The sequence below is a fragment of the Scyliorhinus canicula genome, chromosome 15 (genome assembly GCF_902713615.1).
Source record: "Scyliorhinus canicula chromosome 15, sScyCan1.1, whole genome shotgun sequence".
Lineage (NCBI taxonomy): Eukaryota > Metazoa > Chordata > Chondrichthyes > Carcharhiniformes > Scyliorhinidae > Scyliorhinus > Scyliorhinus canicula.
The window spans coordinates 107,379,995-107,406,007 of NC_052160.1; the positions used below are offsets into that span (position 1 = coordinate 107,379,995).

General features: G+C 45.8%; 1 protein-coding gene across 1 annotated transcript in view; it reads left to right on the plus strand.

Annotated features, from left to right (window-relative positions):
* The window catches only part of LOC119978360 (leucine-rich repeat-containing G-protein coupled receptor 6-like), a 294,338-nt gene that overhangs the window by 253,244 nt on the left and 15,081 nt on the right, over positions 1-26,013 (plus strand). The window contains 6 exon segments of the mRNA XM_038819949.1: positions 3,729-3,800; positions 5,740-5,811; positions 8,244-8,312; positions 8,528-8,599; positions 24,704-24,769; positions 25,938-26,009. Coding sequence (XP_038675877.1) covers positions 3,729-3,800; positions 5,740-5,811; positions 8,244-8,312; positions 8,528-8,599; positions 24,704-24,769; positions 25,938-26,009 — 423 coding nt within the window.

The following is a 26,013-nucleotide window of genomic DNA, read 5'->3' on the forward strand; positions in this document are numbered from 1 at the left end:
CATGGAACTGGCTGCCAAGTAATATGATAGCACTTCAAAATTTCTAATACCTGCTGGCACAACAATAAATCACCTTCAATTCCTTTGTTATGCATTGTATGTTTTGTCCGGCTTGCTGTACTTTGCAAGCCAGTGCATTGTGAGATTGCAGAACTGATGGGGTCTTATTAGTTTGACTGCGACAGCAATGAAGGACGGTTGCAATATTAATCACCTCCTGTGTCTGCCTGAGCACTGATGGATCTTGAAAGGCACCAGGACCAAAAACATAGCAAACTGGCGACATGGATGATGGACCTTCGTGTAATGCCAATCAAAGGGAAACTAAAATAAGGAAAATTTAATCTTCATCTGAACCACATGTTGCATTTATACTGCGTGGCAGACAAAGGCTAGCAATCAAATACAGGCAGAATTTGGAACAAAAAGAAACCTGCAGAACCTCTCATTCTAGAGTACAGTTTAAAAATAGAATTGAGCGGTTTGAAAGATTTTAAAAAAAAATCTGGCACTCACTGCATGGTGCCCAGCGCTGATTCCGTTACGTCAGGTGCATAGCGGGAGAGACGACAAATGGCTTTTGTGCCGGACGCTGAGCCGAGCGTGATGCACCCGACCCACTATGCCTGACGCAATCTGGATCAAGCCCAGCAGATACACACATTTACATGCCAAAGAGGAAACGCTGCAAAATCTCAGCAGGTCTGGCAGCATCTGTAGGAAAAGAAAAGAGCTAACTTTTCGAGTCCAGATGACCCTTTGTCAAAGCACTCTCCAAATTTGTGGGTTTCCTCCGGGTGCTCCGGTTTCCTCCCACAGTCCAAAGATGTGCAGGTTAGGTGCATTGGCCATGCTAAATTGCCTTTAGTGTCCAAAAAGGCTGGGTGGGGTTACTGGGTTAGGGGAACAGGGTGGGGGTGTGGGTTTAGGTAGGGTGCCCTTTCCAAAGGGCCGGTGCAGACTCAATGGGCCAAATAGCCTCCTTTTGCACTGTAATTCTATGATGCTCCAGCTCCTCAGAATATCAGCCAGCTTTGCTCGTTCTTAGGGCAGCTGAATTATTATGAGTGGTTCATTCCACAGCTGGCAACCCTGCTGAAACCCCTGCTTGAGCTTCTGCATCAGAGCAAAGCCTGGAAATGGACACTGATGCTGTTTTCAAAAAGGCTAAAGCAGCACTCACAAATTGTGAGGTACTGATGCACTTTGATCACTCCTTACCTGTACAGCTGCAAGTAATGCATCATATCATTGAGTTAGGGTCATTAATGGTGTGGAGAGGTCCATAGCATTCATGACACAGACTTTAAATAAAACAGAGAACCAATATGCTCCAATCAAATGCCAAGCACTGGGGGTCATTTTTGGAATCCGGATATTTCGCCTGTTTGGACAGAAATTCACTCTGGTGATGAATTATCAGCCACTCACCTCAATATTCAGTCCACACATAGGCATTCCTCCTTTAGCTGCAAGCAGGATGTAGCGATGGGCATTGATGTCCTCTATTATTGTCGAGAGTATGTGCTCGTGCATATGACATCAAACACCGGAAATCGACTTTGTGGATGGCCTTTTGGGGCTGCCCCTACCAGTCAGCTATAGGGACGCTGCTCAAAAAGACATCTTCGACTTTGAACACATGGGGAACACACTCATCACTTCAGTCCAACTCAAGAAGGCCACTTGAGTGGACCTAACATTGCCCACAGTCATGGAACTTGTGATGCATTGCAACTCTTGCCCAGACCTCATTCAGACGTTGCCAGTAGGATGGAATTATCAGTCATTTCAGGATGTTTGCATTGTGCCATGCAAGCTATTACTCCACCAACATTGAGGAAACCTGTGTTGGACCAACTACATTCAGGACACTACAGGATAGTTTGCATGAAAGAAATCAGAAGGTGGCCTGGCCTGGAACAAGACATTGAAGCCGAGGCAAAATCCTATTCTTCACGTCAGAGTGAGATAAACATGCCTCAATTGACATCCTTTCATCCAGTGATGAATTGCCCATCACTGTTCCAGCTCATAATTTTTACCAGAGTTAAATGGGTTCCTGCTACTGTGATTGCTCCGACAGGATCTGTTGCGTACACAGTCCAAACTGTGAATCCTCTCACCTGGCGGAAACATATTGACCAACTGATTACCAAGTCAAGCTCCATCTAAGAATACACCTCTTATGGAAGAGCCTGATTTCACCACTTCCAGTGAGCCACCTCCAAATCATGGAATGGCCACCCCAGCCTCACCTCCTCAGTCTGGCTTGACGGAAGATGAAGTCATCTCGCCTTCAACACATTCAGCAACAGGTCCTAAGTTGTCATCAGTCTCCTGTGAACATTACTCTGTAAAAGCACCAGAAGTCTGCCATTACCCACATCAACAGGGAAGACCTACTGAGCACCTGAATTATAGTTAAGGCAAACTCATGGATTTTTTCTGAGGCAGCCCACCCTCATTTCCTAATTCAGAAAGAGTTTTGTTAAATTGACATTTCCAGTAAGGGGCAGAAATATGCCATGTATTGCCTGGCTAGCTGTACTTTGCAAGCCAGTGCATTGTGGGATTGCAGGATCCATGTTTTCTTATTAGTTCAACTATGATAGCAATAAAGGAGAATTGCACCTCTTGTGTCTACTTGTGTACAGATTGATCTTGAAAGATCAATCCAGGACCAAGGACCAGGACCAAAAGCATAACATCTTTACCATTGTAGTGTTAAATATCCAGAGAAGGGAAAACAATGGGCAGAATTCACCAACTCCTCCCACCGACAGAATCTCCTGGTCCCGCCGAAGATTATCCTCATTTCAGGTTCTCCGACGGCGGCACAGACAAGGAATGTAAATCGCCATTGATTTCCGCAGGGCGGGAAGGTCCCGATAGCATGCTGCCTCGGCCACGGGAAAATCTGCCGTTGGGGGGCGGGGCTGGGGGGAGGCTGCTGTAGAATTCTGCCTATTTTTTTATCATGATTTGCACTGATTAATTAAAAATTGTATAATGTCCTCAGAGAAATATTTCCTCAGGTGACAGGTCATTAAACTGCAAATATACTTAGATAGAATAGATTTATATATTGAAGATGGGTAATCTTAGTGCTGTGTTCTACAGAGAATGTATGCCGATATATATTAACAATTTGTATACAAAATAGGTCATGCAAACGTGCAGTAAGTAACAGTTTGGTAGCAATTGTCCTGAGAGTCAGAGGTTGTGGGGGTCAATCCTAACATCAGACAATTTTAGGCGGGCTATGAAGGAGTTCTGGACTATAGAGGGTATGACTCTTTGAACTCAGATATGAAATAATGTCCTGTTTTTATACTCCAATGGTTTGGGATGGTTACATTTCTCATGACATGATTCATAAAGTAGGGAGTTATTTTGCTACCCTGCCCAACATTCCTTTTACAACCGATGCCATCAAAAAGAGATGAACTGGCCATCCATGTTTTTTGCTGTTTGTGAGATCTTGCTAAAAACGAAGACAGTCACTTCACTTCAAAGTAATTAGTTGCACGTTCTGTCCTTTGAAACATGTTTGATGGACCTGGGAAGTTACTGTATAAATCCAAGATTCTCTGCATAGAAAACAAATTGAACTCTCTTGGAAGTTCTCTATGAAAGAAAGAACAATCGTTGGAATGTGTTGCAATAACTTTCACTTTGACCTTTACGTTTTCACTAATTGGATGTATTTCTGATGTGTACTATAGAGGCTTCCATAACAACAATATCAAAGCAATTCCAGAAAAGGCTTTTGTTGGAAATCCCTTGCTTCAAACAATGTAAGTTTAATTGCTACCATCTCGTATATTGATTATTACCCATTTTGTTTCTGTGTGTCTATGATTGGTATGTCACTGAGGAAGCTAAACAATGAAATTCAGCCTTGAATGTTTATGGTCAAAATTCAATTGCCCGTAATATTGCTGACCATTCAATGCATTTCAATATGACAATATTTTGTGGCACTACAAAAATTTAAGGGAAACTAAAGTATTCATTGTTCAAAAGATTTTTCTTTAATTCAATGATTCAGAACATTTATTCAGTGAAGAGGTAAATTATACATTTGAGTCCCCACTGTGAAGTAACGTAGCTGATCTTACCTGGGGCCTTGACTCAAGGATGCTACACATATGCTTAAATTTGGAAAGTAAAAGCTGGACAGTTTCCCACTCGTGATCACTGATCTGGTGATCTGGGGGAAATGGTTGTGGATAGTCCATTGGGTGAGAACAGCATTGTGATAGTCGCTATGGCCAAACAGCTCATCAACGCTCACTGTTCAGATTCACATCTGAACAATTTTCATCTGCGTGAGGTACAAAACATGACTCAGTGCCTGTGGAACTTTAACCCATTAAAAAAAAAATCCCTTAGCTAAGAATTAAAGGGGAGAAGATTGATATGAAAACAATGCAAAAATAATCAAATGTAATAGAATTCCTACAGTGCAGAAGGAGGTCATTTTGGCCCATCAAGTCTACACTAGCCCTTTGAAAGAGCAACCTACCTCGGCCGATTCCGCCACCCTATCCCAAGAACCCCACCTTTTTTGGACACTAAGGGACAATTTAGCATGGCCAATCCACCTAACCCGAATCTTTGGACTGTGGGAGGAATCTGGAGCACCCGGAAGAAACCCACAAAGATAGGGGGAGAAAGTGTGAACCCCACACAGGCAGTCGCCCAAGAGTGGAATTGAACCCGGGTCCCTGGCGCTGTGAGGCAGCAGTGCTAACAACTGTGCTCCAATTGAAACCACTATTTGAGTTTATTTCTCCTCCAGAGTTACTTTGCTGACAATATCATTGATATTGAAAGTATCTGTGCCTGGAATAGCTGCCTTTACCTTGATTGGGATTTCAGTGTTAAACCAGCATGAGAGCTGATCCAGAGCTGAGAGCTTCATCAGAGGTTGAGCTAAAGCTTTTGGCAAAAATAATACTCCTCCTCCTTTCTATTTCTTTCCATATACAAATATCAAAATGTAAAAGTGTGCTTTAGTTTCAAAAGGCAATTTAACTGGGGAATATGTTGATTTTATGAAAGTTTAAAACTGCTTTTGGACCTTAGAAGCTGCTACTTATTTAAAAGGTGGGTGCCTGGATCAACAATTAACAGATTAATATTTGCAATAGTAAGAATGCGTGTGTGGACTTAACTACACACTTCCAAGAAATGCCTTTTATTTATTTTTCTTGGCAGAAACAGAGTTTCACACCTAACAATTATACTCTTATGTGAGCCAGACAATGCTATTTGGTTAGTTATTTAATATAAATATATTCAATTAACTATAACACATATAAACTATTCAGCCACTTTGGGTGGGTCAAGCACATTTATTAGTTAACTCTTTAATTATATTATACCTGTATCTCAAAATTCCACTTGAATATGTCCTCATGCTGGTACCAGGGACCTAACAGATTGTTGGCTTATCAATGGCATAGTGTTGCCACCTAGTGTGTTTCCTAGACTTATTCACAAATATTATTAATGGTGATTCTTCCCCTATCATGTATTCAAGCAGCCACAATAAAATATGGTTTCATGCCCGATTGTCTAATTGCTTTCAGTTAATTCTGCAGGCAACTCTTGTATATTTTGTTATTCAGGCTGAATTTACACTATGTTCACATCAGCAAAGCAGATGTGAGCTTTGACACTGATGGATGTAGGATGAAAACTTATCTAAACAATTTACTTCCTTTCCAGTCATTTTTATGATAATCCGATCCAGTTTGTGGGGAAATCAGCCTTTCAGTATCTGCCAAAGCTTCACACCTTGTAAGTATGAGCTGAGCCATGTGTTCAATTCCAAAAGCTCAAAGATCTCCCAGTAGCTTAAATAATTGAATGCTTCACTCTCCCAAGTTGAAGGTGAGAGTCCTAGGGGTGTTTGCCACTGGAAACTGTTGAGTTTAGTTTTGTCAGTCCTCCACTGAGGAACAATGCATTATGGAGACAACCTCAGAGGAAAGAAAAACTGAAAATCTCGGACAGGTTTGAACTCTGTGTAAGTGGATGGATTTTGAATGAGTGAAAATCTCACCCTTTGTTTCAGTACACTTATATTGTACCTCCTGTCAGTACATAGCCAGTCACCTAGTGACATTGATATTGAGTGTAGAGAAGTCCCCAGTATAACACTTTTGTAGTCCTAACTGTAGAATTATATGTGGGAGAGAATGGTGCCAGTAGTAATTAAAGCTTGAAAGAATCATCTTGAAAATAGCTCTTAAAGCTCTGAATGATTTTGATAAAAGGTGCAGAGGCTAAGGAGGCACACAGAAAGCTACTATGCAAGATCAGAGTTCATGGTGTTGGAGGTAGTATTCTGGCATGGATGGAAGACTGATGACTATCAGCAGGGAGTATCCCAAGACCTCGGAGATGTGTCCTGGGTGCCGGTCAGCTGCAGCGCTGATCGGGCGACCTTTAAAGATGGCGTCCCGATCCTGTTTGAAGCCGCTTCCTGGCTTTAAGAGTTCCCACCTCGCCAGAGTGACAGTGTTAACTACGCCCACTCACATTTTTTTTTCTCAGAGGCTCAAGATTCCATGCAAAATTGGTTCTATTCCATTGGTGGGATTCCAGTTTTCTCACCCGGACTGACACTGCTATTTTTTAGTAAGATTCCACCCATTACCATTGGAGGTAGTACAGACGATGTTTACTAGGATGATCCCGGGTATGGAGGAACTGCCATATGAAGGAAGATTAAACAGGTTGAGTCTGTACTCCTTGGAATTCAGAAGAATGAGAGGTGATATGTTTGCATCATAAGCTTTTTAGGGGGTTAGACAGGATAAATAATGGGAGAATTGTTCCACTCATCGGAGTGTAGGACTAGAGGGCATTGTAGCAGAATAAGGGAGCGCCCATTTAAGATGGATTTTAGGAAGAATTTGTTCTCTCAAGGAGGGTGGATCTTTGGAATTTATTTACCCCAGGAACCTGTGGAGGCCATTCCTTGACCATTTTCAAGGCTTTTGTTAGGTTTTTAATCAGTAGGGGAATTAAGGGTTACAGCAGGAAAGTGGACTTCTTGAGCGTTAGATCAGCCATGATCTTATTAAATGGTGGAACAGTCTCAAAGGGCTAAATGGCCATCCCTTTTCCTATTTCATTTGGGCTACAAATGTTGTTGAATTGCTTATTACCTATTATTATGAACAAACATATTGACATGCTGCAAACTCCCTGAATTAGTTAAACTGGTCTGGCTAATTGGATGTTTGAAATATTTTGATAAAATATTTATAAAGCCATGATATGAAACAAGTGAATGGTATGTGCACTAGAAACTGTTAAATAACGTTATGCTCAATTTCTAATATCACTTTCATACAATACTCTGCCTTCAGATCCAAAGCTATAATATAAATGTGACAACTAATAGACATTCTCACTCTGTTGACCTGTAAAGAAAGAGAGAAGGAAGGGCTGACATTCATATAGCAGTTAGCATGACCTTAGGACATCCCAAAGCAGGTTGCGGCCATTGAAGTCCTTTTAAAGTGGAATTACTGTTGTAATGCCAAGAAGTATGGCAATCAAATTGCACAAAGTCCCCTAACGAGCACTGAAATAAATGACCCAATAATCTGTTTTAGACATGTTGGTTAAGTGATAAATGTTGATCAGAATTCCAGGAGGACTACCTTGCTCTTCCTCAAATAGTATCAAGGATCTTTTGCTTTCTTCCAAAAGGGCAGGCAGAACCTTGTTTCATGTAGAAACTTTCTCCCACAACTTGGGAAGGCCAGTTGCTAGCCAGACACTTCTGGCTGCACGCAGTGCAGCTATTTCTAGTTTCTGAATTCAGCATGGAGTACAAATGAAGTGACTTTGAAACATTCTGCTAATGCAGCATAAATAGATTTAATGAATGTCTTGTATCCTGTGAGAGCAAATGGCCCATGAAGAAAAGAATGTAGCCAAAGAAAACCAAATTAGGAAGTATGAATGAGAAAATGTTTAAATTTGTGTACTACAAGAAATAATCTTGCGAGAATTTAAATTGATGGCATGTTCTGTAAAATGCAATTACAAATGGGGAGAATACATGAAGCTTATTCAAACACCCAAAAAGAATAGTATAATTAACCATCTTAAATGTTATGGTGCAATAATTACAAACTATAAAGTTATGTCAGTTTTTCTTCCCTTTTAAGTAGTGCATGAAGAAAGTAATGGATTTTTGCTGTCAATTCCAGGTCACTAAATGGAGCAACTGAAATAAAGGAATTCCCGGACCTTAAAGGAACAACTAGCCTGGAAATACTGTGGGTAGCAAATTTATGTTTATCAAACTTAGATTCTGAATGAACAGCAGGCACTATTTTGCTGCAATTATTGCTCTTTTCTTTTGATGGCATTCATTCATCACAAATTATCCATTACATTGTCAGTTCTGTCAGTAAAAATAAAGGTCATGTACTGAGGAACTTCTCGCATGCCTAACTCCAAATAATGGCATAAATTTTCTGCTTCTGGACAGGACCCTAACTCGAGCTGGAATAACCTCACTTCCCAGGGGTCTCTGCCAACAGCTCCCAAATCTACGAGCGTTGTGAGTATGGTTTAATTCCTGGTTATACATGCATTTTATCATTAATCCTCAGTACAAATCACTCCAGTATTCCTTCGCTGTCTTGAAATAAAGCAGTAACTCTGCCTAGCTCCAAAGGATGACGGGTATTTATTTCAAGAAATATTTATTTGCTTCTTGATGCAAAATTGTAAAATTGAAATCTCATCCTCGTGCTATATCTCATAAATTACATCCTGTATGAGCCAGGCTGGCTTCATAAATTCCATTATTCATCCTCACGGAAAGGATTTTTCAGATGATTTTTGCAGATTTATGAGGAGGGATAAATAAAACTCACACATATTAACGCATGTTCCAAGCTCATTTTTTGTGCACTTTATGTTTAAATATAAGCACACTTATGGACTAAATAAAGTGTTCACCGGTGAATGATGATACAATCCCACTTTATGGATTCTTATCCAATCCAGTGCTGTTGAATATTTCTTGAAATCAAAGCTCTGTGATTCTACAGAGCTAAGTAGTTCAAGAATCAATAGGTCCTACCTCACTCTTGGAATAAATTCTGTACAAAACAATTCTCCATAAGTTATCCCTTGAATGTTCCATGCAATTTCAACTTGATTAATTTGTTAATGGCTGCCTTAAAGATACACTATATGAAGATTACCATACCAAGGTTTAATGGGGGCGATTCTCCAATATGGAGCCCAAGTGTTCGCGCCGTCATGAATGCCGATGCGTTTCACGACGGCGCGAACCGGGCCTGGGTACGACCGATTCTGGTCCCCACAGACCCCATCGGAGGCACCCCCGGTTAAGGAGCACCCCCCTCCCCCCCCCCCCCCCCCCCCCCTCCCCACACACACACACACACACACACACACACAGGCCCCCCCCCCCCCCCCCCGACCATTTGCGCAGAGTTCCTTCCAGCAGCGACCAGGGGTGAATGGCGCAGGCGAGTCTGTTGTATTGGTGCGGCCACTCAGCCCATCCACATGGCCCCGCCGATTCCAGCAGCCCGCGGCCAGCACCACGCCAAACACGGCAGCGCAAATGGCGCCAATTCTCCGCATCTCTGAGTATTGCGCGCCCGTGGCGTGGTTGCGGCGAATCTCCGGCCCGGCGCTGGGCTCGGAGAATCGCCCCCAATGTTTTCATATTTAATCCCCTAATCCATTCTGTTAACAGAGGCACTACACAATTTATTATAAAAGTGAATATCACCACAAGTCAAGTGACACTGACAGTTGATGCCAGCATAACAGCTGATACAAAATCGAATAATACTACCCCATAAAATGAACAATATATCAAACCAAAGAAGATAGCTTTCAAGCGTGTTATTTAATCTTAAATGGAAAGTAACAGGTATAAAAATTCATGTTTTACTGTGATGATTTATGATGTCATGTAAAGACTTTAATAAAAGATGGCCCTGCAATCATTCGGCCATTATTTACTGTTATGGTTGTGTGAGAACTTAATTTCAGCAAAAACTGTGATATTTCCCACTCAAAAGTTAAAAGGAAGATTTGACATAGTGGGCAGCATCTTACAACCCCTTCCGTCGGCGGGACTTTCCAGTTCCATCAAATGGAATTTTGAATGGCTCGCTGCATTTTACAGCAAAGCACTGCCCCCACCCCCACGACTGTAAGATTCTGTTCTATAACTTCTTCTTTTAGCAGAGAGAGTCAATCTCAACACACCTAGACTTGATCGCAAATAAAAAGTTTATTTAGGCTGCGATGATCTAGATGATTTATGATTAATCTAAAAGCACACTGACGTAAGTAGTGGGAATAAATGTGCTCCCAAGGGAGAGCCCTTGGTTGATGATATCCAAATGGATCATTGTCATAATTGCTGTGAACAAGTGAAGGCTTCAATCTACCCAAACAGTTGTTGGAGCCCTTCAAATCTTTAACAAGTGTTTCACTTGAGCTACCTAATTGTAATTACAGTGGTAGTAGTAGTTCTCTTTTGGTTACTTCTCTTAAAGCTAACTGAATTCCTTCACTGTTTGAAGTAATTTCGTAAGAAGGTTTAATCTACTTATTACTGGAGTGATAAGGTCCAAATGTTTGTGTGTTTACAACCCCTCTTCAATTTTCTGCTTTCTTTCTTGCTGGTGATTAATCCTGGGTTATGGTTCCATCGATGCCCACAGGCCTCATTTCTTAGCCTAAATACCAAATAGCAACAAGCTGTTCAGCTGTGGAGTGTCAAAATTGAGCCCGATGCCATTCTACCCTCAAGTCAATCATGCACACTTTTTGAGTGGTGGTGGGTGGAGAGCAATCTTCATTCCTCTTTCCCCCTTCCAGCCCCAGGACACTTAGACCTGTTGTAACTGGCCAATTGTTGCCCCACCTGGGGTCAGCTAACTCAGCACAGTCAAGTTGGGAACCGTGCCCTCCAGTTCCAGACTGAGCACCTGTTAACTGAGCTATCAAGACAGCTGAACGGAATTTTTTTTTTAACTACTTGAAAATGCAGTGCCAACAGTCAACAGGTACAGATAACCAAATGATTGAAATATCTGGCATTCACTTAACAAACTGGGACTGCTTGATTAGATTGTGTTAGTATATCAATAATTTTCTTTCAAATCATGAGGCAGGAAGTAAATAGTCTCCCATACTTGGCATATTTAACATATTGATATATACTTTAACAAAGGGAACAGTTAGATAAGCTCACATGATACTGCTACACAATAAAGTGTCCTAAATGTTTTAGTTTTGCCAGTGTCAAAATGAATATTTTTCACATACATCAATTGATAATCAATTGCATGACACGGTTACAGCAATAACCATGGGCAAAATTCACCCAACAAACGACTCGGGGCACGATTTTCTGGACATGTTGTGCTGAAAAAGCAGCTCGCCACAGCGCAGCGTGCCTGGTGAAAGCCAGGAGACCTTGCTCTCTGGATCTACCCAGCTCGCAACACCTCGCAAGATTCAACTCAGTCTCGCGAGACGTTCCGAGGGGAATCCCAAACACAACGAGCGGCATCACTTTGTAGCAAATCTGCACATTAGAGCAAGGCAGTAAGTCTTACTCTAATGTGCAGATTCCCAAGGTTCCTGAGGCTTTGGGTTTCAATCCCTTTGCCTTGGGTAAGACCTGTTTGGCACTGTTCCCTACAAACGGGGCCAAGACAGAATGGCACTCATGAGGGTCTCCAAGAGGATTGTAGGCCCCAAGCTACATGCCCTTTGGGGAGGGTTGTGCCCTGGCACTGCTGGTGCCATCTTGGTACCCTGGCACTGCCACCTGGGTACCCTGGCACTGCCCCCTGGATGCCAGCCTAGTACTGCCAGGTTGCCCAGCTCGCCCTGCCAAGATATCAGGTTAGCAATGCCAAGCTAGCATTTCTTTTTCATGGCCGGAGTTGCCCTCTGTGGGTTTTTGGGGGTGGGCCAGGGGACCCACCCATGTTGTATTTGGGCTGGGGGGGGGGGGGGGTGGTGAAATCAGGATGCCACTTTTAAATGGCGTCCTGATCTTGCGCTACAATGGGGAACTCCAGCAAGCGGGGCTCCCCATTGTAAAAAAGGGGGCTATGTGTGGCCTTGGCCGTGCATTCCCCATTCAGGCCCCTTATCCAAAACGAGTCGCATTGAATAGCCATGTGCTTCTCGACACTGAGCGCTCGTTCGGGAACTTTGTTCCCTTTTGGGAAGATCGCGCCGCAAGTGTCATTTTGGGCGAGTTTGGCGGGTGTTTCCCACTGGCCTTTTGGTTGTTATCTGGATTCACTCACACTTAAGTCATTTTTTGAGGGGGGTGGGTGGGGGGGGGGGGGGGTAGTTTCTCCCCAGCGCAGCTCACCCTTAGGAGATCTTTTCAGCAGAAGGTAGCTGAACTTTCCGGCGAGACCGTCTCCTCAGATCGGGAGGCTATTTTGGAAGAGTGTCCGAACTTGTAAGTAAACTTGAGGACCCAAGGCCCCCACCCATGGACAATGGGATGCATAATGGAAGGGAACCTTTGGAGGAGGATGGTGAGAGTGACCATCTCAAAGGCTGAAGAGATGTCGAGCAACTAAACACAGCGGTCACAGAAGACGTCATTTGTGACTTTGATTAGGGGTTTTTAAGCACTGAGATAGGAACAGGAATCTGATTGGAAAAATACACAAATTAAATTGTGGGAAATATGGTCACAAATTTGAGATGTAGGAGCACTGCAGATGGGCCACAAAATAGGCAAGGTCAGAAAGATTAAGGTTGGAGTTTTGAGAAAAGGGGAAATGTTGGCAGTTTTGAAAAGCAGAGGATAGTACCTGAGGAGAAGGAACCATTGACAACATATCAATCAGCTCATAAACCAGAAGGGCAAGGTCAGTGTTCCGCAGTTTAGTGGGATTGGAGCTAGAGGGCAGGAGGTGGGCTTCATCAGACAAGTTGAGATTCAGAGCACATATTTTGCTGGCAATGCTAAAAAAAAACTAGGCAGCATGAATGAACAATGTTTTTAATCCAACCACCTGACTATGAACGAATAAAAGTATACATAATGCAGTCCCAGATTAATAATGAAACCAACCAATGCCCAGTTTTACTAGCATTTACTAATATCTTACATACTGATCTGTATTACAATAAGTGGCAACAATAACGTCTTTTATATCATTTTTTTCTCTAAAGTCTCAAATATTTTCACTAAGTACCCATTAATTTTACTAGTCTGTAGTGGACACTTATTTTAGATTGAGATGCTGAAAACAATCGACTTATAATATGTGAAGCTGAAAGTCATCTATATCACATCCAAAGGTGTTTTGGACCACGTGCAATATTGTGAAAGAATATATCCATGCTTTGACAACATAATAGGTATGGTAACTGGTACATGACCTCTTAATGATAGTAAGAAATATAACGGGCGCAATTTAACGGTAAAATGTCTCGGTGTCATTTTGGGAGCGATTGGCAGGGTGTTCCTTGACGGCCGCATTGGCAAGATCGCAGCCCATATTTAACGGCACTTAGTGCCAAAAATGAGCCCCCACAGGTGTCTCGCCATTACTGGCTGTCTTGCCACCCGATTTGCTAGATTTATGCCTCAGCATCTCGCCACTAACAAAGGGGAACTGCCGTTATTTGCTCCCTCACCTCACTCCCAGTCAACACACAAGCATTGCAGCACACAGACCTGTTCCTCACTTTGGGGATGCTGACCTGGACAGGCTTCTCTGTGCTGTGAATGAGAGACGGGGCATCCTGTTCCCCCAAGGGGGTCGGAGGGCCAGCAGCAGGGCCATCAGTACCGCCTTGAAGGAAGCAGCAGCAACATCAGTAGGGGCAGAATGACACAGGATGACCAGCGTCCAATGTTGGAAGAAGAACAACCTCCACCGAACTGCAAGGGTAAGTTGCTACCTCTCTCCTGGCATCAGTTCCACCTGCCACCCCTCAAAATCCCGACCAGTTCCCCACAAATCACTGACTGACACCTCACACCCTCCTCACAACCAATCTTCATGCTTGCTCCTCAGCATCTCCTGGCACCCACCAGCACAACCCCTTCATGTCCAGGTGCGCTGCCCACACATGCCACCTGCTATAGACTCCCCTAATCCATCAAGTGTGCAACTTACAATGCCCTCTTTGTCCCCACAGGACAAGATAGCCCATAAGTGGAAAAGGCCATGACGGGAGGCAGAGTACCAGAGATCCGGAACCCCCTATGCGGAACGGGCCCTGGAAATTGCAGGGTTGTCCAAGGAGAGAGCAGTCACCGACAGCGAGGTTGGCCTGAGCTGCAGAGGTGAGGATCCACTGCCCCTTCAGCCAGATGACCCGTCTCAAATGAGTCAAACAAAATTGAACACATGCCTATACTCTCGCAGGATTCCCGTCTCATGGAGCCAGGCCATCCAGAGTTGGCACCGCCCCACCCCGCCCTCCCTCCGAGGAGATCACCATCAAGGCATCACAGCTATCACCCCCACCTTCCACCAGCATAGAGACACATACCTCGTTGGGCGACATTAGTGGACACAATCCGGTGAGCACCACACTGTTGCTGATGCACGTCAGATGGAGGCAGCAAGATTCAAGGGAGTCAGCAGTCCTAGATCGGTTGGTTCTTAGGACTCTGCTGAGTCTCAGTCAGATGCCAAGCCTCTGGACAAGATCATCCCAGAGCTGATGCAGATGGAAACAACGCATTTGTATCAAGGCCAACACTGCTAGGGTGGCAACTGCAGTGGAAAGCCTGCATCACGAGGTCAGCGTCTTGAGTGGTGGTGTCAAAGGCATGGCTCAGTCTGTGATGATCATGGCTGAGAGCCTCGACATCATGTCCCAGTCGCTGAGGAACATCAAAGGTCACAGAGCGTGAAAAGCAGCAGACTGCCTCCACCTCTGATGTGCATCCTGGGGATGCACCTAGACAAAGCACGAGAACATAAAGATCAAGAAGATTGAGGAGCACTGAATGGGAACTGGGGGCCCTCTGTAGCTTGGGGAAATGGTAATATCCAAATTTCACTATTAAAACATGTTACACCTGATGCATGTGAAGCCTCTGTCATGTTAATCTTCACAGCGGGTCTGCCTGCATCCACAGTGGTCCAAGATTAAACACCCTGATGCAGACTCCATTCAGAGGATGGGTGTGAGTGAGTTGTCAGCAGAAAGGCAGGTGTCAGACTTTGGCATAAAGTGAGGAGCACCAGAGCTTACATCCTGCCTTGTATATTGACCTGCTGACAATGCCGACACCTGCCCATCACCCTGGGGTAATCTTACCCAGGTCCTGTGAGGGTGAAGCAGGGGGTGGGGGAAGGAGGGGAGTGGGGTGATGGAGGGGGTAAGCTAACGGATAAAGCCTCATCCTATGAGAATCGGGTGAGGATGAGAGCCTCCCTGGGCCTCCAGGCATGCCGGACCCTTGCTGTTCTTCACCCTCCAGCACCTCCTATGGGTCTTCCCAGGCTCATCCTCTATCTCCACCTGGTTCACCTCTTCGTCCTTCTCCGACAAGGCCGTATGTCACTCCTCCTCCTCCAGCATGTCACCCCTCTGCTGTGTCAGGTTGTGGAGGGCTCAGCAAGCCACCACAAAATGGGAGACCCTCTGGGAGGTGTACCATAGTGCATCAGCAATGCGGTCCAGGCATCAGAACCGCATTGTGAGCAGTCCAATGCACCGCTCAATGACAGCATGGGTAACAACATGGGCCTCATTATATTTGGTTTCCACCTCGGTCTCTTGCCTCCACACTGGCATCATCAGCCAGGACCTTAGCGGGTACCCCTTATGCCCAAAGAGCCAACCCATCACCCTGCATCCCAGGATGCAGCTGTTGTGCACATCTCTGGGAAGCATACACACATGTACATAATCCAAAGTAAGTGGTTGCACACGAGTTAAACATTCAGGGAGTGGAACCTATCTGTTAAAAAAGGGTACTCCCTGATGCCCGGGTGCATGTAAGATTGTATGTATGTCATCAATTACCCCCTGGACCTGGGTGATCGTGGCGATGGCAGAGCATCCTGCAGCCGGGGCATTTTGGTGCGCTTTCTCCTGCTCAAAGTCGATAAAATCTGATGCTTGGGCATCCATGAATTCAAGAACACACTTGTGGGCTGTAGCCTGGGAAATACCGCACAAGTTCCCACTCGAGCCCGAGAATGAACCGGTTTTATAGAAGTTCAGGGCAGTGGTGACTTCACAGCCACCGGACCGGGCATCCTCCTCCCCCACGGCGTGCCAGGTCTGCAAGGAAGTGGCACAGGAGCCGTACCGTCTCTTTGTTGAGATGGAGTCTCTTACAGCATGTGCAGTCCGTTATCTCATTGAAAGACCAACGATGCCTGTGCACATTGGGCCGTCACAGGAGTGCCCCTCAGAGTGTGCGGCACATGGGGTGTCGCCTCCAACCTGCATCGATGCTGCTACCTTCTCTGGCGTCTCGCCACCTGGACTGCATCCAGCACCGCGAGGGCAGCCTCTGCGGCACTGACACCACCATCCATTTTGGCATCTGTAAGGAATTGGAGAAAGAGAGAGACCGATAATCGGTTAAGGCTTCCACCCAGAGATTCTCAAATCCCCCAAGCATCCCCCAACCTTACGTGTCCTGCCTTCTCTCAGTGAGCCAGTTGTACTGGAGAACCTCGCTTTGCACACTCACCCCCAGCCACATCAGGAGCCCCTAGACCCCAGACACCTGCCGAGAACATTAGGGAGACAGTGCTCTGGTGCACTCCCCTGGTCTACACACTAACGCTTTGGTCGCGAGGATATCCTCAATGCTGAAGCCTAGCTTTTGATTGTTGGCTGCTGCTCAAGAGAGGTGGAATAAAAGACTAGAAAGTCACAATGACATGGAGCACGGCAGAAGAGCAAAAAAGAAACTTCTTCTCCTTCACTAGTAGTGATAGTAGGCAGCTTATGGCCATTCTTTACCTTGCTCCAAGCCACAGAAGCAAGAGGGGCAACAGCAGACAAGCACATGACCTCCAGGCATTAAACACTAAACAATCAACAGTATACCAGCAAACCCATGGCTTCCGGACATTAAATACCATACCGTCAACGATACAATAAAGTCACCAGCAATCTGGATGGCTTCCAGACATTAAAAAGATAACAGTCAACAGGTCAATAAAGTAATCAACAATCTGCAAAAGCATTTCTTCAAAACCTTCAGCAAGTTGCTCAGCTGAATCAGGCTGCCACTCATTCCCTCCTCTGGCACTGGCAGCAGGTCATCTTACTTCCTCCCTTTCCTTGCTCCAGTTCACAGAAGCAAAAGAGTCAGCAGCAAGCAAACACACAGCTTCCAGATATCCAACAGTACAATAAAGTGACCAGCAGGTTGCAAAAGCCGTTCTTCAATACCTGCAGCATATTGCTTAGCTGAATCGGGCTGCCACCTTTCTCCTTCCTCAGCACTGGCAGTAGTTTATCTCACTCCCTCCCTTCCATAATTCCAGGCCACTGAAAAAAAAGTGGCGGCAGCAAACAAACTCACAGCCTCCAGGCAGCTGCAGTAGCATTCGGTTAAACTCCACCTCTCTCTCCCCCTCCGGCAGCTCCCAGCAGCAGATACTCAAAGGCAGGAATAATCATGCCAGAAAGTGACACTGACACAGAGCACCCCATCCCCCTCTCCAGCACTGGTAGTAGGCCAGCTTACATCCTCCCGTTGCCTTATTCCAGGCAACAGAAGCAGAAGAGGCAGCAGTAAACCAACTCTCAGCCTTCAGACATTGCAGGAGCAAACAGCAAACACAACCTGCAACCACTTGAGAGCTGTGAACTGCTCTCACAACTAACAAGGCTAATTCCTTGTTAGTAAAAGCTTTCAGCTGTGAAGCTGGTGGCTACTTATAGTCAAAGGGGGTTAAAGTGACCTTCAGCATAGAACCAAGAACTTGGGGCGCGATTCTCCCAGACAGGGAGAAATCGTAAGGCTGGCGTCAAAACCGGGCGGGTTTGACGCCAGCCTCCCCCTCCCCGACCGGGAACCGATTCTGGTCCCCGGTCGGGGCTAGTATGCCGCAGCCGTGAACTCCGGCATCGCGGGCTTAACGAATTTCGTTAAGCCCGCTTGCCAGAGTTTGCACCGGCTGACGCGTCGCATGACGTCAGCCGCGCATGCGCGGATTGGAAGACTCCAACCCGCGCATGCGCGGATGACGTCATTGCGCATTTGCGCGTAACCCGCGCATGCGCGGGCCGGGATGCCCCTCAGCTGCCCCGCGAAGTGATACAGCGGGGCGGCGGAAGGACAAAGAGTGTGCGGGAATCGGACCCGCTGCCCGCGATCGGTGCCCACCGATTACGGGCCCATGGCACCCTTGGCACGGCCGTGGTACTGCCGTGCCAATCGGTGCCATGGTTGCCAAGATCGGGACTTTTCGGCCGTTTTTACGAATGGCCAGACCAGGTGTGTTTGCCGTTTGTAAAAACGGCCGTAAAGGGCTTGGAATTCGGCCCATCGGCCAGCTGAGAATCACTGCTGGACGTAAAAAAACGGCGGCAGCGCTTCGTGTCGGGAGTTGGGCGTGGGGGGGGGGGGAGAATAGAGGGAGGGCGTCGGACTAGCGTGGCCGTAAAAATTTACAATCCCCGCTATTCTCCGCACCGTCGTGAGTGCGGAGAATTGCGCCCATGAGGCGAGATTCTCCGCAATTGCGGAGAATCGTAAAGGCTGCCCTCGGACAGGCCGTGACCCACGGCAGCCTTCACGGCCACTTCCGGGGCCGATTCTCCTCCCCCCTGGCGGGGCTAGGAGCATGGCCCCGTGCATCACTGTGGCTGATGCGGCCGATGACGTCAGCCGCGCATGCGCAGGTTGGACAATGCCAACCCGCACATGCGCAGTTGCCGTCTTTCTCCTCAGGCAAGACGTGGCGGCTTGATCTTGCCGGGCGGCGGAGGGGAAAGAGTGCATCTGTTTTGGACGCTGGCCCGACGATCGGTGGGCACCGATCGCGGGCCTGTCCCCTCCCGAGCAAAGTCGTGGTGCTCCCGTGCCAATCAGGCCTCTAGATGCTCCAAACGGGCATCTGGCGCCTGTTTCACGACGGCAGCGAGCAGGTGTTTTTGCTGCCGTGTTGAAACGGGCGTGAAGGCCCAGCCGCTTAGCCCATTGGCCTTGGAGAATCGCCGCTTGCCGTAAAAAACGGCGAGCGGCGATTCGTGGCGTGGTTCGGGCGTGGGGGGGAGAATAGCGGGAGGGCGTGAAAAATGTCGGGAGGCCCTCCCGCTATTCTCCAACCCGGCGTGGGGGGCGGAGAATCGCGCCCATGGTTCTGGGTGGAAGTTTTTGATAGGATAGACAGGCAGCAGCTGTAGTTGCCCCTTTAAGGGTCTCCACAATATTTAAAGATGGCCTGAAGACCTCAGGGACAAAAAGCCCCAGGTTAATTCCTGAGAGGCCGTTGCATTCAACTTCAAACTCGCGAATGAGGTGGAAATTAATGCAAATTATTGTTAATGATATGCAAGCCATATTTGGGCAAGATCTGAAAATCACCATCGGGTGTGGGCGAGTTAGATAGTAAATTGATTCTCACCCAGTAGGAATTTCGATTTTGGCCTTTCCAGCTAGTTAACCGGTGTACCCAGATCCACCCTGGGCGCAACATGGTGATTACATTGCGGCCAACATGTAACTTGACAATAATGTAAACTGGCAGTATCTTATTGACCTCCAGTTAAACACCTCAGTTGATTCTCTCATCAAAGTTAAATGTTATCCTATTCTCTCTTTAAGTGACTCTAACTTGCTTCTGATATTGAGCTAAATCTCCTGAGGAACAGCGATCACCATCAGATAGTTACTCCGCTCTAACATTTCTGTCTGACGTCGGAGCTCCCCATTTCTGGCCAGATTTAAGATCCTGGCTTCATAAATGTACGGCCAGATTGTCAGTTTTTGAGTCAAAGTGTTGACGCCTATGGAGAATCCGTGGACTTTCACATCAGAAAAAGCGGGGCCACACTAGCACCGATTCTGCTACCGGTGAGCGGCTAGCATCGGCGCCACGTGGAACACCATCGAAATCCATGAAAAACGGTGCGGGAATCGCCGGGTCCGTGATGGACACTAGCAGGGCTGACAAGCTAGAGCCACGCTTAAACAATACACCCTCCACACGCACACTGATCGGGGCTGAAAAGATGGGACAGATTGTGCTGGAGCACCCATACAGCTGATGGATTGGCTGGGCCAGAGGTGTGCAGTGGGAGGTTCACCTATACGACCAAGTGCACCAGGTTTAAAGTGGGATGTCAGTGGCAGGTGCAGCCACATGGCTGCCGTGCTAGCTGTGGTAATAGCGTTGCGTACATGTCCACTCCGACCCCACAGCCCATCTCCTGGCCACCCCTACTACACCCCCCAGCCTACAGAAGCCCCCCGGCCAGTGGTATAGCTGTTGGCGAAATATGGGGTGCTGGACACTGTCTGTACGCCCTCTCTCTCTCCCTTTCAGCAGCCACCACGCAAGCCACCAATTTGTGAGAGCACACGTGGACCACGGCGTCGGGAACTCAACCCATCGGAGGCAGAGAATCGCGGGTGGGCCCACTAATGATATGTGAACAGTGTTGCAACTACGTGTGGCGTGCGTCGCATTGATACCATTTTTGGGAGGCGGAGCATCACGATTTGGTGTCGAACCGGCGCCTGCCACGATTTTGGCATCGGGAGCTATTCTCCACTTTATCGCACGGCCCGATTTCGCCGTCGGCTAATGGAGAATCCCGCGAGTGGTGTGTGTCTTTGAAGCAACTGCTTCTTGTGGCCCTGATTTGTCAGGGGAAGACAAGCCACTCTCCCCTTTTAAGGCACTGTAATGTAATGTAAGTGATCAGAAACACTGAACTGCTGGGTCTTTTAAATTGCTTTTCAGCGTGTTAGCATAAGAGTGTCTAGATGATTGTGTGAGCGAATGGGTGAATATATATGTTGGCAATGGGGCAGGATGAGTGCGGTAAGGGGATAAGGTGGGTGAGGTAAGCTGATAAGACGACAGGGTGAGTGAGATAAAGGGGGTAGGGTGGCAAGAGGGAAGGGTGATGAGATTGGGTCAGTTTGTGTGGAGGAGAGTGGGGGGGGGGAGTTGGAGGTGAAATGTCGGGTGGAGTTAGGGTGCCAATGGTAACACTGGAGTCAGGGAAGGAGTCGGGTGGAGAGTTCAGGTCGGGGAAGTCGGCAGGGGTAGTCAAGAGGTGTTGGGCAGTCCGGGTGACTGATTGGGGTGTGTGTCAGTTGTACAGTTATCCAATAATTAAATTAGGGTTTTTCAATCTACCATTTTCTGGGTAAGTAATCAGGTAAATAAGTCGGAACCATCTGAATTCTCCAACTCTAACTCAAGTGTTGGAGACTTTTTTGGAGGGTCCAGTGGAGCAGTGGAATTGCTCATCAGAAGTTCAAACGTCATGGGCAATTTTCATTCTTGCGTTCTCCAAGGGGGCCAAACTTATATCTTGGTGGGTACGTCCAGTCTCCAATGATCCAGAGGCCGGAAATTTGGACTTAGCTTGCACAGAAATTGAATGTGTATTACTACTGTCTATGAAATATCCTGGGGGAAGTTCTCCCTCCTTCACACCAGTGGGATTGTCCAATCCTGCCGCAGTGAGTGGATGATTTGGCCTAGCTAGCAGCGGAGAATCCTGGATTGATCTAATAAGCTTTTCCGCTCAATGAGGTTTGTTTTGCATGTTTTTCAGAAGATTGATTCCATATTGCTTACCATGACAATAATACCAATTCTTGAATAAAAATGATACCAAACTTCCTGTCGCTGATGGCTACTGTGGGCACACTGCTAAATCACAAGATAGTTTCAGACACGGAAAGTAATTTGGTTCAGCTCATTCATCCATCAAAGGAGATCCTAATGCCACCAACATTTTCCCACCCATTCCCATTGTAGCATCTATTTGTTTCTTGATTAGTCCCAAGGTTTTTGCTTCTATAACTTTTATTAAGTTTCCGAGGTTTCTTTCAACTCTGTCTTGAGCAATTTCAACCATTCTTAGAGTTTGTGTGTCATATATTTTTCTAGCCTACGTGTCGAACTTTCCACTCATTTGCAAAAATTTTCATCTATCAATGCTCTGCCAACTGACATGTCTGTTCAAAGCATTCTGGAAATTCTGAAATACCTCCTCTGGTTTCACTGCCCCTCCTTGTTTGGGTCACTTTGCATTGTGTTTCCTTATTGAGGTTGTTACTGTAAATAAGAAACAGTTGTGATCTCAATCATTGAGTTTTGAGATACCCCACTCTGCATTTCCACACCTCCTTCCCTAAAAGCTGACATATCCCCTACAAACAATGGTGAGATAATGGCCTAGTGGTATTGTCAATGGACGAGTAGCCCAGAGGCTAATGTCCTGGGCAGATGAAAGCTGGTGGAATTTAAATTCAATTCATAAATCTGGTGTATCAAGCTAGTCTCAGGAATCATGACATTGATAACTATCATACATAGAATCATAGAATCACTACAGTGCAGAAGGAGGCCATTCAGTCCATCAAGTCTGCTTCGGCCCTCTGAAAGGGCACCCTACCTACATCCAATCCCCCTGCCCTATTTAGCATGACCAATCCACCTAACCTGTACTTCTTTGGACTGTGGGCAGAAACTGAAGCACCCAGAGGAAACCCAAGCATATACGGGGAGAAAATATACAAACTCCACACAGACACTCACCCGAGGTCGGAATCGAACCCAGGTCCCTGGAGCTGTGAGGCAGCAGTGCTAATCATTAATTGATGCAAAAACCCATCTGGTTCATGAATGTACTTGCTGTATAAAATATTGAGTTTGTGTAAGACACTAGTTAGACCTGAGTTGGAGTACACAATCACAATTTGGGAATGATCTGAAGACGTTGGAGAGAGTACAGAAGAGTTTCCAGGGCTGAGAAACTTCTGCTATGAAGGTAGATTGGAGAAGTTGGGATTATTTTCCTTGCAGAAAAGAAGGTTAAGAGGAAATTTGATTAAAAATATTCAACATCATGAGGGGCTTGGAAGGGTAGTTAGGGAGGAACTGTTCCCATTTGCAGAAGATTGGGAATCAGAGAACCACAGATTTAAGGTAATTGATAAAAGAAGTAAAAGTAATATGCAAAACACCTTTTTCACACAGTGAATTGTGAGGTCTGGAGTGCACTATCTGAATTTGGTGGAAGCAGGTTCAATCGAAGCATTCGGGAGAGAATTTGACGATTATTTGAAAAGAAACAATGTGCAGGGTTATGGGGAGAAGGTAGTAGAATGGCACCAGGTGAAATGTTCATTCAAAGACCCGGTGCAGGCACAATGGTTGATTCTTAATTGTCCTCTGAAATGGCCTAGCAAGCCACTTATTTCGAGGGCAATTGGGGATGGGCAACAGATGCTGGCCCTGCCAACGATGTTCACATCCCATGATAGAATAAAGAAGCAGTGCTCATCAGGGTAGATTTTCAACTTGCCGCCCTGGTGTAAAAGCACCATTGCAGATCAGGCACCTATTAAAGAAACCTCACAATTTTCATCCGCTGTTGATTGGAGAGAGGAAAAGAGTTAACTTTTCAAGTCCCTATGACCCTTCTACAGATTATTTCAAATTTCCAGCATCCGCAGTATTTTGCTTTTATTTGAATTCAGTGTAGTCGTTTGCAATGGAGACTTCCAACTGACTGGCCACATTGGCTGATCCACAAGACAGCTCGAACCATTCAGGGATTTCATTTAAAATTCAAATTTGCTCATACACAATCTTAAATAGGTTGCTACTTGCAAATTTTGACCAGATATTACACCTAGTTTTAGTTTCTGGGACTGGAAATCACCCCTTCCCTTCACGGCACAGTGGCAGAGTGTTTAGCACTGCTGTCTCACAGCACTGGGGACCCGAGTTCGATTCCAACCTTGGCTGACTGTGTGGAGTTTGTACATTCTCCCCATGTCTGCGTGAGTTTCCTCCGGATGCCCAGGTTTCCTCCCACAGTCCAAAGATGTGCAGATTAGGTGGATTGGCCATGTGATGTTGCCCCTTAGTGTCTAACGGTTAGGTGGGGTTGCAGGATTGGGCTGAGGCATTACGCCTTGGTGAGGTGGTCTTCCAGAGAGTCGATGGTCTTAGTGGCCTATTTCTCCACTGTAGGGATTCTGTGATTCTTCTATGCATGTCACATGGCCATCTGCAGTAGCACAGTGCTTAGCACTGTTGCTCCACAGCGCAAGGGTTCCAAATTCGATTCCAGCTTGGGTCACTGTGCGGAGTCTGCATGTTCTCCCTATGTCTGCGTGGGTTTCCTCCCACAAGTCCTGAAAGACGTGCTGTTAGGTAATTTGGACATTTTGAATTCTCCCTCAGTGTACCTGAGCAGGCGCCATAATGTGGCGACTCGGGGATTTTCACAGTAACTTCATTGCAGCGTTAATGTATGCCTACTTGTGACTATAAAGATTATTATTATGATATCTGTTTACAGTGCCAGTCGTTCTATTGCTAGTTTGCAAGCATACCAAGATCAACACAATTTTGCATTTCCTAGGTAGTAACCTAAACATTTAACAGCCTTTCCAAATCATGGCTAAATAAACAATAATGTTTTGTGTTCACAGGGAATTATCATACAATCAAATTCATGTATTACCGAGTTTTCACAACTGCCAGAAGCTTGAAGAGATGTAAGTTCTTTGTTTCTGTGAATGCAATTTTCTGTAATAGCCTTAAGTGTTCATACTTTGCTGTCAAATGCTGTATTTCATCTTGCATGATTGTTTACCTGTTATTCACCGTTAGCTGTCTTCATACTTCTGCCTCTCTTACAAATTATTGTTTTCAAATATGTTTATTCCCTTCCTCTGCACTCACGGAATGCTTGGTCAATCAGATCCTGTGGCTGAGCCGCTGAGACTATAATAATAATAATCTTTATTAGTGTCACAAGTAGACTTACTTTAACACTACAATGATACTACTGCGAAAATCCCTTCGTCGCCACATTCCAGCGCCTGTTCGGGTAACAATGATTGCCTAGAAGGAGCCAACTCTCAATGTTGATTTTCTAAATCAGCTTAAAGCTGAAGCAGGGCCACAGAAGAGGCGGTCCAGCCAGTTATTCTTCCATGAACCAGCTCTTGTTTCTTTTGTAGCTCCTTCACGTTTTGATAAATTTAAGTGATGAATAATCCAAGCAAATATAATGACCGGGATTTGACAGCAGAGGACCAATGGTAGGCCACCTCTGACTCTGTCTCCACCACTGCAAAACACGCGTAATATCTCACCCAATCTTGTTCCTTTTCATGTATTTTGAAATAAACAAAATGGCACCTGGCAGATCCAGAAAGTTCAACTCCCATTATTCTCAGGCTAGACAGCAATGAGAGTAACAGAAATGGCCTCAGTGCTCCTGGTCTATAGATGAAGGAGTTGGGCTGTTTTGTGTCAGTGACCCTGGCTAGAAAGAGCACGTGTTGGGTATCCGATTAGGTTGGACTTCAACGTCGCCCAGAGCAAAAGAGCCTGGCAACCATCAGAGGCTTAACAGGTAAAGAAACACCTCTTGGGTAAGATAATGGTGAGCGTCTGGTACCCATGCAGTCATACCCCAAGCATGAGTCAGTGCCCTCAGGAATAAAAAATGGTGGGGAAATCTATCTAAGATCTGATAATGGAAGCATATCTTCTGTTTAACATTAAGTCACTTCCTTAACGTTTGATACTAAACCACTTCCGCTTTGTTTTGTCTTTCCTCATGCCAAAATGATTGATTTTTTTTCCCCCTCTGTCCCCCGAAAAATAGAGTGATGTCTTGAAACCTTGATCTCATTGTACTGTTTGTCTTTTCAGTGGCCTACAGCACAATAGAATCACTGAAATCAGAGCTGACACGTTTCAACAGCTAATGGCTCTGCGATCTCTGTGA